We start from the raw sequence: 12,409 nt of genomic DNA on the forward strand, positions 1-12,409 counted from the left end.
TAAACCTGTATTATATATATATAATAATAATAATAAAAATATACAAAAAAGAATCTCCTCAAAGAAATGCATTGCTGCTTAATTTATAGCTTAGTACAATTAATTTAAATTATATTTCAAAATAAGACACAAATAGAAAAAAACCACACTGATAACAATTTCTGCATCTTACATGGATCCTGTGCTTCTTTATAAGTTGTTTCTTACTGTGACAATGATTTTTTTTTGGAAACTTTCAAGATAATTTCTGTTGAGAATCCCCCAGGCTCAGTGAAACCGGCAGAGGGGGCGGTTTCGTGCTGTCTGTGCTGCTGTCGTCTCTACACTATACCGTATGGACTGGCTTGCAACCCATGATCCTCTCTGCTCATTAATGTGAACAGTAGACACTCAATTCACCTAGAGCAGCCCCTTTTTCCATAGTCCACGATGTACTCACTGGTGCTCGGTTGCCCCAAGGACATACTGTAATGTGGCTGGTATAAGTTCACAACAAGCTGGTGCAGTAAAGAAAGAAATGTAAGTTTAACTCCTGTTCACCTGCTTAATGTGTAGGGGACAGGTCACACAGAGATTCCTATTATTTATATTTTTATCACTTCTGCGGGGGGTGCCTCCACCTAAGTCTATTTTTCATGATTAAAGAGGGGATCTACCATGGGTGGCTTGGAGAAGTGTCTATGGGTTAGTGTATATGTGGGTAGAAAGTATTCCCTATAAACTATTACATGCGCTGGATGGAAGAGAGACACTAAAAAGGGGTTTGTAACGTGTATTATGAATCATATGGCAAAATTATCATTAAATTCACCAAAATATAAATATATAGTGTATACAATAGCTCTCCTTGATATCTTAACTTAAACTATGTGTCAATATAAATTTTGGATGAGGACTTATTTTAGAAATATTATTGGATCAAGTAACATTTAACAATGCCCCCAATAAGAGTATCACTTTATAACCAACATCTCACAATCCCCCATAATCTAATCACTAAATATATAAATATCCTTAACCTCTACTCTGTACCCAAGTCCCTGGTACTCTTACGTACAGTATACACTTAGAATTAAATGTGTTGGTGCACATAGATAGCAATGTTAGAAATGGGTCTGGTAAGTCACAGGAAAATGTATTTATGGGAACAATTTATAGATGATGGAAGGATTATTGTAACTATGTCTGTTGGTTAATCTGTTGACATATCACAGAGATGAGCCTGGAGTTTCTCAGCTACAAAGTAAAGACACTTTTCTCTGTCCTATTAGCATATAGAATAAATGGAGGAACTGTGGAATCTGCTTTAAAGCCTCCATAGTCCAATGATTTTTCTACTGTGCATGTGTCTGAGTCACACCGCGCATGTGCGGCAATGGATTTGAGACGACGTCCCTAGTGTGGATTTGGATACAGAATGATGGACAGGTAGCGGGCATTTGTGAGAAATAACGGAGGAGGGCTGAGTAAGAAGGGGCTGAGTAAGAAGCATGCGTGCCACGACTGTTCCAGGGTTGCAGGGTACTGGCAGCGGTATCGTAGTTTCGACTGACATTCTGAGCAACCGTGGGGCTGCTCAGAACTTTGATGCTGCATCTCTGAATGCAAGCGGCGGATTTGAGACATCAACGGTGGGCGTCTCTGTACACAAAACAGCGGCCGCGGCATTAGCAGATCTTCTCAATTTTGCTGCCTACAAAGATGCAGCGACGACGGATTTTCCGTCCACCTCTGAATAAGGCCCATAGTCCTGGGCTCTGCATTAACCCAATCACTGATGACTATGGTCCATAAAAGGAGGTGGGGGTTACATTAGTATGAAACAAGTTAGCAATTCGAGATGCGGTTAAGATGCCGGCAGACGGGATGCCGAATGTCGGTATACAGACTCTCATCAGGAAGCCGACGCCGCAACCCGAAAGGATCCGACATCGGCATCCCAAAGGTAAGTATACCAGCGTTAGCCCGAGGATGGAGGGGTTAGAATTAGGGACCCCCAGAATGGGATAGGGGAGGGTTAGGCTGCAGGGAGAGGGGGTTAGGGTTAAGCACCGCCAGGTTGAGGTTAGAGTCAGGCATCATCCTGGGAGGGTTAGGTTTAGAGTGCGGGAAGGGGGGGGGGTTTAGGGTTAGGGAATTGGCAGCGGCAGCCCGACATCAGCAGAGATCCCGGCAGCGGAAGCTCGACAGCGCTGGAAATCCCGATCGTGGATAGGTGAGTATCTACTAACCTAACCCCCCTAACCCTCCTTAGGGGTGCCTAACCCTAACCTCCCCCCGAAGTGCCTAACCCTAATCCCCCCTCTAAGTGCCTAACCCTAACCACCCCCTTCCCCGCTGCCTAAACCTAAGTCCCCCGGGGGGGTGCCTAACCCTAACCCTCCCTCCCCCTAGCCTAACCTTAACCCTCCCGAGGGGGTGCCTAACCCTAAGTCCCCCCCGGGAGCCCTAAACCTAACCCTCCCCCCCCCACGGCTGTCCGCTCGCGGCGCCCGGCATCGCTACGATCGGGGAAATGCCAGGCGTCTACATCTAGACGCCCGGCATTTCACCCTTGCCGGGATATGACAATCGGGAAGCCGGCTGCCGGTATTTAGGCAGTCAGCTTCCCTATTGCATACCAGGGTTAGGTACCACTGGGGGGAGGTTAGGCACTACTGAAGGAGGGTTAGAGGGAGAGTGTTAGGGGGAGGGGGAGAGTTGGGGTACTTACCGGCCTCTGTCGGGATTTTGAAGATCAGGATGCCGCTGTCAGTCTTCTGACTACCAGCATCCCATCTAGTGGTACATCATACCAATTCCAGCAATACAACTACGATACATACATAAGAGCAGAACATACTACTATAGGGGGTGTGTTCACTAAAGGTCGATTTTAATCTATTCTATTTCAATTAGTGTTTCTGCGGCTAAATCACAAATTTACTAACATACATTTAAAAAAGAAATTTGGCTTTTAAAGTGTCAGTAAATGTGGGATTTAGCCCCAGAAACACAACATCGATGCTGATCGATTTAGATCATTTTGAAATCAATTAAATTTGACCTTTAGTAAATCTACCCCTAGGACTGAGCACAGCGATACAAAATAACAGCACAATGAATAGGTCAGAGGAGCGGAGTACAAAGACAGGTGGCTAGCGGCATAGTAACCAAATGGTCAGTATAGGTCACTAAGGAGCAAAATAGCTAACTACTGTAGCAAGGCTCAGGGCTGGCAGCAACAGAGAGTAGTCAATAAACAATCTGGGCCGGGAAAGGTCAGACAGAATAGACATAAACAAACCCGGGTCAGGAGATTGCGAGCCTGTGAGCAGGGCCCTCTTACCTCTTTGTCTGTCTGTTATTACCCAGTCTTGTTTTGACACTGTTCTATTACTTTTTCTCCCAATTGCAAAGTGCAACAGAATATGTTGGTATTATATATGAAAATGTTAATAAATGAGAGGTAGAGAACAGGCAGAGCGGTGAATGATAAGTTGGGTCAGTCGGGAACACGGCTAGACCAAGAGCAGTAACAGACTGGTCTGAACACAATAATCATCAACCTGTGGGTGTCACAGGTCAGTATATAAAGCACCGGCGACCAATCACAGCTGCTCAAACAGACTCCAATCAGCACAGTGAGACACAGACAGCTGCATCAGCGAATGGGCATATGATGATTTAGTCTGAGGAGGAGTGGAAGTAGTGAGGTTCCTGTCTCTAAGACTAAAGCTGGGCACACACCTCAGTGATGCAATGTAACGATATATAATACATCACTATACACACTACAACGCGATATATCGTTACTGTCACGACCCAGGTTTTGCGGCGTGGAGGTTTGCGGTTCTTACCAGTGAGGGCACTGTGGCGCGGTCCTACTGGCAGGGGATCTGGTGTGTTAAGATTGGCATTGCATGTACGCAGAGGTCTGCCAGCATTGGGTCATCCTGGCAAGGGTAAGACTAGTGGTGTCTCCACGTCACGGCTGTCTGGGCGCCACCATGTTGTCTTTGGCCATGTGACATAGCAGGCCAATCGTCTGTGGGTCATCTGCTCTCTCTGGCCTATCACGTTCCGTTACTGGGTACTTAAGGGTGTTTGGAGCACCCTGTAGTTGCCAGTGCAATGTGTTCACAGCATCAGCTGTGAGAGAATTCTCTGCCCTCCTGAACCCTAGTCTTGTTCTCCGATGCTTGCCCTAGCTCCTTGTCAGCCTCCGGCTTCCTGCAGAGACTGCACCGCTCTGCCTTGCCTTGCACCCCGCTGGAGATTGCCCTGCACCTTCCACCAGACCCACTCCTGCCTGAACCTGTCTCCTCAGTTAACCCTTTCCTGCTCAGCCATCATCTCAGCATTACCGGATTCTCATTTCAGCCATCATCTCAGCATTACTGGATTCTCATTTCAGCCATCATCTCAGCATTACCGGATTCTCATTTCAGCCATCATCACAGCATTACCGGATTCTCCTTTCAGCCATCATCACAGCATTACCGGATTTCCCTTTCAGCCATCATCACAGCGTTACCGGATTTCCCACTATTCAGCATATCCACTTCACTTTTACAGTTTTTCTGGATTAACCTCATTCATCTCTGTCACTGATCTGGACATTTGTTTATTCCCACTCACTATAGTTCCCTCCTGCTACGGTTATTAGTTTGATTATTACTGGACTTTAGTTATCTTGTTGTTCATGTTTACCAACATTCACATTAAACCTGTTCCGGTGTCTACTCCTGTTTCCACCCCGGGTCCACAACAAACACAGACTCTAACAGTTACATACTTAATGTACCTACACCACCTCATCCGTCACATCGTGATGTGCAGCACGTCAGATGGGACGATGTGACCACCTAATTCATCCAACAATCAATTGGGTGGATTTGGGGGTACGTACATTACGATGGCCATTGCGATTGTCGCGGATCGCAAGATCGGCCAACGTATAAGTATGTACCCAGCTTGAAACTAATCCAATCACCTGGGCATCGTCATATTACCTGGTTTAGACCAATGCAGTAGAGGTATTGAAGTATATGAGACTTTTGACACAGTCATTGGCTGGTTATGTAATATATTATATACCTCTATATATAATCTGCACCGGCAGAGAGAGACCCCTTTGGGGACACACAAGGTGCAGCTGGAGGAAGATATATATAAAGGTCTCTGTGCAATCAGAAGATACCTGTGTAATGGTAAGATCACGTACTGTCATACACACCAGCTCATCATTACACTGTAATATGACATCTAAATTTACCATAAGAAACAGAGGGCCTGATTCAGACCCGGTCGCAAGCGCATGCACTAGCGACGGGCACTCCGTCGCTCCGGGTCTCGCACCAAAGGGGGCGAGCTGTCGATGTTGAGTGACAGCTCGCCCCCTTTGGTGGGCAGGCCGGGGGGGTGTCTGCCCAAACGGAGGCGTTCCCATGAAAACGCCTACCGTTTGGGGGCGGCCCCACTGACATCACCAGTGATGTCAGTGGGAGAGCTTCCGGCTCAATTTGAGCCAGAAGCTCTCTGGGGCTTGCGGCCACGAGACCCTACCACAAGGGTCTCGTCGCAAGCCCGATGGTCGCAATGGTCGCGACCATCATCATGGCCGCTCGCTATAGCTGTGGGTGGTCACCCACAGCTATGCGAGCGGCCAGGAGGCCGCTCCAAAAAAAACGCCCTGATTCAGAGCGAGCGCTGTTTCCGAGCATCCGGCTCTGAATCAGGCCCAGAGAGCGTTATTTAGAAAGAAAAGAAAAACTATACTCCAACAACTGAAGACAATGAGTATAGCTTTTCTCTCACATTAATTTCTCTACTTCTTGCATGTTTTAAAAGGTATCTGCAAATAGTACGCCAAGACCCCTGAAGTTTAAGGGGGAGGAGGGGGAGATTTAACAAATCTTCTAGAATGGAAAACTAGAGGTGTTCCTCATGGCAACAAATCAGAAGCTACTTAAAATGTATCTAGTAGAAGTTATGAGTCGGGTACTGGATGCCGGCGCTCGGGGTCCAGGCTGTCAGAATCCGGACGTCGGCATCCCGAAAGGGCTAGCATACAGACACGTGTTGTTCGGTATGCTAACCCTCCCCCTCTCCCTACCCTAACCCTCTCTCCCCGGTGCCTAACCCTCCCTCCTTAATGCCTAACCCTAACCCTCCCTCCTTAATGCCTAACCCTAACCTCCCTCCTTAGTGCTTAACCCTAACCCTCCCCAGTGCCTAACCCTAACCCTCCCCAGTGCCTAACCCTAACCTCCCCCCTTAGTGCCTAACCCTCCCTGGTGCCTAACCCTAACCTCCCTCCTTAGTGCCTAACCCTCCCTGGTGCCTAACCCTAACCTCCCCCCTTAGTGCCTAATCCTAACACTCCCCCCTTAGTGCCTAACCCTAACCTCCCCCCTAAGTGCCTAACACTCCCCTGTCCCCCCCTAACCATCCCTGGTGCCTAACCCTAGCCTCCCTCCTTAGTGCCTAACCCTCCCTGGTGCCTAACACTAACCTCCCTCCTTAGTGCCTAACCCTCCCTGGTGCCTAACCCTAACCTCCCCCCTTAGTGCCTAATCCTAACACTCCCCCCTTAGTGCCTAACCCTAACCTCCCCCCTAAGTGCCTAACACTCCCCTGTCCCCCCCTAACCATCCCTGGTGCCTAACCATAGCCTCCCTCCTTAGTGCCTCACCCTCCCTGGTGCCTAACCCTAACCTCCATCCTTAGTGCCTAACCCTCCCTGGTGCCTAACCCTAACCTCCCCCCTTAGTGCCTAACCCTAACCTCCCTCCTTAGTGTCTAACCCTTCCCTAACCCCCCGATACTTACCTTTGGGATGATGGCAGTCAGTATTCTAGAGCCGAGATCCCGACTGCTGACGGGAATCTGGCGACAGTAATTAGACCGTCGGCATCCCATAAACCAGGATGCTGACTACATCACGAAATTATAATTGAATAATGTGCTTAAAATTGTGTATCACTTAAAAGCTGGAGCTGTTCCTCCCCGGCCTGTATACAAACATGGCTTCAGAAAAACTGTTATTTTTGCATAGACAGCTTTTCAGAAGTGCACAACAGGTCACCTTCATCACCGGATCTTTGTTCAACTTCAGTCATTCTTTTTAATCTGCGCACGTTCCTTTATGTGTTTATTATGTATTTGACAATCTGCAAATTACTGTAAGCGGATACTGTTTTATTACTGATTTTGTCAATTAGAATTCTTAATACTTATATTTTCAATAAAAATGAGATGGATGATAATAGTGCACTTACCGCTTTTAGGTATTGGTCTTGGTTCCACTAAAACAAAAACAAAAGAATATGGCTTCAGAATAGATACAATTGTAAAAAGTTATAAAATATTTAAAAGAAAGTATTTTTCTCATATTTTAAAGTATTAATTCAGGGATTTATTCTGTTGCGATTAGAGCACAGTTCTCGCAGATGTAGCAGTAAAATCGGGTTACTTGTTAAATAGGCATTCCTATGCAATGGCTGAAATGATTTTTGCAGGGGCTGGAAATATCTGCACCTGTATACAGGAGGCAAAACATGGTGGTGGTGAAAGACCCTGATTTACTGTAGCAGAGGACAGGAATGCAAAGCCGCACACACAAGCAACTTTGCAACTCTGTCCTTGTTAAAATGCAAAAGCAGCCGGAGGTGACACCCCCTGCTCCATCTGTGGTCACAGCACTACGACTGAGGTTGCAGTCTGGGATCAATGGTCGCGATGTGGGATGGTGCCGGCCAGCCAGGGGTTAAAGTGGACAGGAATGGGGTGGAACTGCGTTCTGTTACCTCTAATGATAGGTGGAACTAGTTCCACCTCTACCAAGACCCTGCACAGAAGTCCCACAGAGAGGAGTCTTAATTACTTCAGAGGTCCCTCATTTCAGAGAAACCAGTATATAGGTAAGGAAAGAATCAAGCGAAGGCAATACATAGGGGTTGCAAAAAAACATTAGGCATCCAAATGACATAGACTAGTTAGTGGGCGCCCCATAAAAAAAAAACTCAGAGACATGGCAGAAAAATAACACTGTTGATATAGGACATTGTAGTCTCAGCTGATGGGAGGAGTGCAAAAAAAAAAAAGCATCTAAAATGTGTTTCACACGGTCATAGCCTCAAAAGCTTCTGGAGCCTAGGCAGCCCCCAGCCAATCACTTTCCCGTTTCCTATACACAATAGTGTGCGTGTAAAGAACTGTTTTCACACTTGTTTTGGCCTGTCAGACTAGCGTGGTGGGGGTTTTTATGGAGTTTGGGGAGTAGACGGCAGGGGAGATGAGTCCCACCACCTCTCCAGGACCACTTTAATCCCTGCGTCCAGCTGAGTAAGTCTGAATCTTTTGAAGGCTGGTCAGCATGCGAGGCCAGGAATCGGCGGCCTACAAACCTGTACACACATATTTCCAACAGGTTTGTGAACAAACCGTATATCGCGTGTGTATGCACTGCGCACAATTCAGACCAGAGTGAACATAAATACAATGAATGCACAGTCCTACGCATCTCAGTAGTTGGGGTGTAGCTACTGTAGGTGGTAAAGAGGTGTTTGCTTTGGGCTAAGCTCAGTGAGGGGGCGTTTAGGGTGCGATGACAGATGTGAGGGCTATGCAGTGTTGTGTGTACACATACAGTACATGAGCCTGCTCTCAGGTGGACCTTCTGCACCTACTGTAGTATATATCTGGTGGAAGGGATAATGAGACGGCTCTAAAGCCAAACGTACGGATAGAGTCAGGTCGCAATGATGCGTACAACATCTGTACTTAGTTCTGTGCACACAATATGGGCAGGGCCAGATTAACAATGGGGCGGACGGGAGTACATCCCCAGGCCTCCACATAACCATAGGCCCAACATTATGAGATCATATTGATGACCAGCCACCCAGATGGCCACACGGTCGGCCATAAACCGTGAGTATCTATGTTTTGTCGCCTGCTCTCTTCCATTCCGCTCACCGGGAAACTTGAGGAGAACGAGACATCAGAGCTACAGGCCTCCTGCTATGGATGGCAACTTATGGAATAAAAGGATCGCCTTGATTTTTGCTTTACTGTTCCGCAAATTTTTGCTTTACTGTTCATTCTCGGCTATGTGGATGAATTGGGTCAGAACACCGAATGCGGCATCCTGGCAGTCAGAATCCTGACACCTTGAAGGTAAGCATGCGAACCCTCCCCTCCTGCAGCCTAACACTAATCCTCCCCCCTAGTGCGTAACTCCTAACCGAACCCTAATACTTAGGATGTCGGCAGTCGAGATTGTGGCGCCGGGATTCCAACTGCTGTCGGGATTCCAGCGCCAATATGCCAGCATCCCGGTTGGTAACTACTGTACATCCCTGTGGATTTAATGGAGCTGGCGTCCATCTGTATTTCTCTACAGCCTACACCCACTTGGCCGATCACATTCAGTAAGCTGTTAGCCTTACCCGTCTTTCCCCGATGTGATCATGGGTATAATGTACTTGCATTTGAAATGAGAATTTACGGTGCACATTATTTTCTATGGGTTTAGTCACCTATGTACGCCTTCGGGATATGTGTTTGCCATGTACTGTACACCCTAAAGTGTGTGCATTGATTACTACTATAAATCTTTGACTTATTTGAGCATTTATTCAAAGTATCCCCTGGCCTAAGTATTGCTATAACAAACTCCTCACTGGAGAAGCAGGACTTGAGCTCTGTCACTTTAGAGGTTTGTTAATAAAGTTTGTTGAAAATAAAAAAAAACCTCCTCTCTCCTCCCTATGCACGGGTCTCCGTAGACCAGGTCTATTATTAGTAAACACCCACGGTAGGCAGCTCCTGCTTCACAGCGGTAGCAGGAGTGGCATAAACTCCACGGTCTGTGGAGTCTTCGTAAATAGACCCCTAAGCCACTTGTGCTCAAGCATGGATATCCCTAAAACCTGGACTGTAATGGTGAAGTTTGGGAAACTCTGGGCTCAGGCCTATAGCACGAGGCCATCAGTAGGCCCCAGCCTGTATTCTGTAGTCTGCAAGCCAGTGCAGCGTGTGGGACGTTATTTTCTAGTGTGCAGGGAGTAGGGAGTAGGGAGTCTGAGGCAGGATACAGGTGAGGGAGACGTGTTTATCTTTGTAGAGAGTGATCAGAGACGGAACAGCAAACGGCCTAACTCTGCGGAAAAGGGAGCGGCTTGTCAAACTACATATCTCAGAGACAGCTACGTACAGTACTACAGATATGCAGAACATAGTTTAACCCTTGCTATACTGCAAGTCAGTAAAAAAAAAAAAGAGGCTCAAATAAGCAAACTAAACATTCAACTGCCAGGACGAGATAAAAACTCTGTTTAAGGAAATAAAATGAGACATCATAACGTAAACAGTTTACTCACCTATGAACGTGTGTGAAATTATTGCAAACACAAGAATCTGATTGAAGTCCATGAGCACACACACAACTTGCATGCAGACTGCCCAGCGATAGAATGAAACAAGTACAGTATTTCCTGCTTACGCCACGCATTCCAAATACCAGCACTGGGGTTGCCGATAAAGTTACAGTTCTCTACAGATGTAAGGCAATAAGTTATGGAGGATTTCCTTTGACAAATACAGAAGTCTAGATCACAACTGGAGACCTAAAACAAGCAACGTGCAGGGAAGTTTCTGTGCAGGAAGTGATGAGCGAGGTACTATATGGTGCCATCCCATGCAGCTCACCATAATGCCATGCCCCCTACCCCACCCCCAACTCCACCCTTATGCAAAGGAATACAATAACTGCATGCTCTACAACACTTATTTCTCAATGTTCCCTCTAACGGAGACTTAAAAAAATAAATAAATAACTTGTCAAAGGCTCACCTGCAATAAAACTATGTACTTTGGTCAGTGTCACAACACAACACAGGTGTACGTATGTGCAGTGATGGGAGACAGAGGGCCAAATGTAATAGGTAGTCAGTTTTAGTAACAGTACAAACTCGCACTTTCTCGCACTTTTAAAAAGTGCGAGTTTGTACTGAAACTCGCAAATTCAATAGCCTGCGAACTTTTCAGCTCGAGGCTACTGCATTTGCGAGTTTAGGCGAGTTTAGGACTATGTAAACTGACACCTTTTAATGCGAGTAGCATTAAAAGGTGCGAGCTTTAGAGAAGCCATCACAGATCAGTGAGATCCGTGATGGCTTCTGTGTGTGTTTTAAAAAAAAAAACGTGCACCCCCTCCCCAAAAGCATAACCAGCCCCAGGCTTTTTAAAGCCTGTGCTGGTTCTAAAAATACAGGGGCCAAAATGCGTTGGGGCCCCTGTATATTAAGAACCAGCACAGGGCTTTGTTGAGCTGGTCCTGGTTCTGGAAAATCAGGGGACAAAATGAGTAGGGGTCCCCTGAAAATTCCAAAACCAGCACCGAACTCTTTCTAGCGGGGGGATAATGCCACAGCCAGGGAAAACCTTTCACCGGTTTCCCCGGCCAAAGCATTATCCCTGACCACTAGTCAGTCCAGGCCGGGGATCCCTGGGGAGTTGAGGACCCCCCCAATAAAGGGGTACCCCTCTCCAGGGCACCCCAGGCCTAGACTGATAGCCCGGGGCTATCCCCAGCACCCTAGGGTGGTGGGTGCCGGGATGATAGTGTAAAAATAAAGTTTCCATATTGTTTTTAGTTGTAGAACCACAAGTACCAGCAAGCCTTCCCTGCATGCTGGTATTTGGAGAACCACAAATACCAGCATGCGGGGCATTACGGGCCCGCTGGCACTTGTAGTTCCACAACTAAAGAAATACGTAAATAAACAAACATACACTGTGAAAGTAAAATTTTAATAAAACATACATGCACACTCACACTTACTCACCTAGTATCCGAAGTAATCCATAGGGGTGTACCAAAAAAAAATATATATATACTCACCTCTCCTATGCGTAGATCACGTCCACTTGTCCAAGTAGGCAATCCAGGGGTTAAAATAAAAAAACGCAAAAAAACAATCCATGCCGGACACAGCAAAGGTATGTGTGCACACATACCTTTGCTCCGCGTAAATGACCGGGGCACACGTGTGCCCCATCATTGAAGGGGCTGCCAGCCAATCAGGGAGCATCTCCGTCGGAGCAGCTCCCTGATTAGCTGAATGCAGCCAGCCTGTGTCTCCCATAGACTTCTATGGTGAGAATTCCCCATAGAAGTCTATGGTGGGAACCGCTACATCATAGCCGCAAGATTAATTGAGGTTAATCTTGTGGTTACATCAATGATACAATGCCGCTCCAAAAAAAAAAAAAAAACGCCCTGATTCAGAGCGAGCGCTCTTTCAGAGCGTCCGTCTCTAAATCAGGCTCTGAGTTTGTGGGAGGCGGGTTTGTTGACTGCGTTAGACTATGGCTGGTTATTGGGAGTGTGGGTTTGAGGGCCATTTTGTGGATCTGTGTC

General features: G+C 46.8%; 1 protein-coding gene across 3 annotated transcripts in view; it reads right to left on the reverse strand.

Annotated features, from left to right (window-relative positions):
* LOC148522290 (uncharacterized) overlaps positions 1–10,687 on the reverse strand; it is a 49,533-nt gene extending 38,846 nt beyond the window's left edge. For all 3 annotated transcript variants that reach the window (XR_015878764.1, XM_088474174.1, XM_088474173.1), the window contains exons 1-2: positions 10,368–10,687; positions 7,263–7,289 (exon numbers count right to left, since the gene is read on the reverse strand). Coding sequence is in view for 2 of the 3 variants with exons in the window: in XM_088474174.1 (XP_088330300.1) it covers positions 7,263–7,289; positions 10,368–10,440 (100 nt within the window). In the remaining variant the exon portion in view is untranslated. The remainder of the gene's footprint in view (positions 1–7,262; positions 7,290–10,367) is intronic.
* Positions 10,688–12,409: the final 1,722 nt, after the last annotated feature.

This window comes from Taudactylus pleione, unplaced genomic scaffold (assembly GCF_031769625.1).
Source record: "Taudactylus pleione unplaced genomic scaffold, aTauple2 ptg000148l, whole genome shotgun sequence".
Taxonomy (NCBI): Eukaryota; Metazoa; Chordata; class Amphibia; order Anura; family Myobatrachidae; genus Taudactylus; species Taudactylus pleione.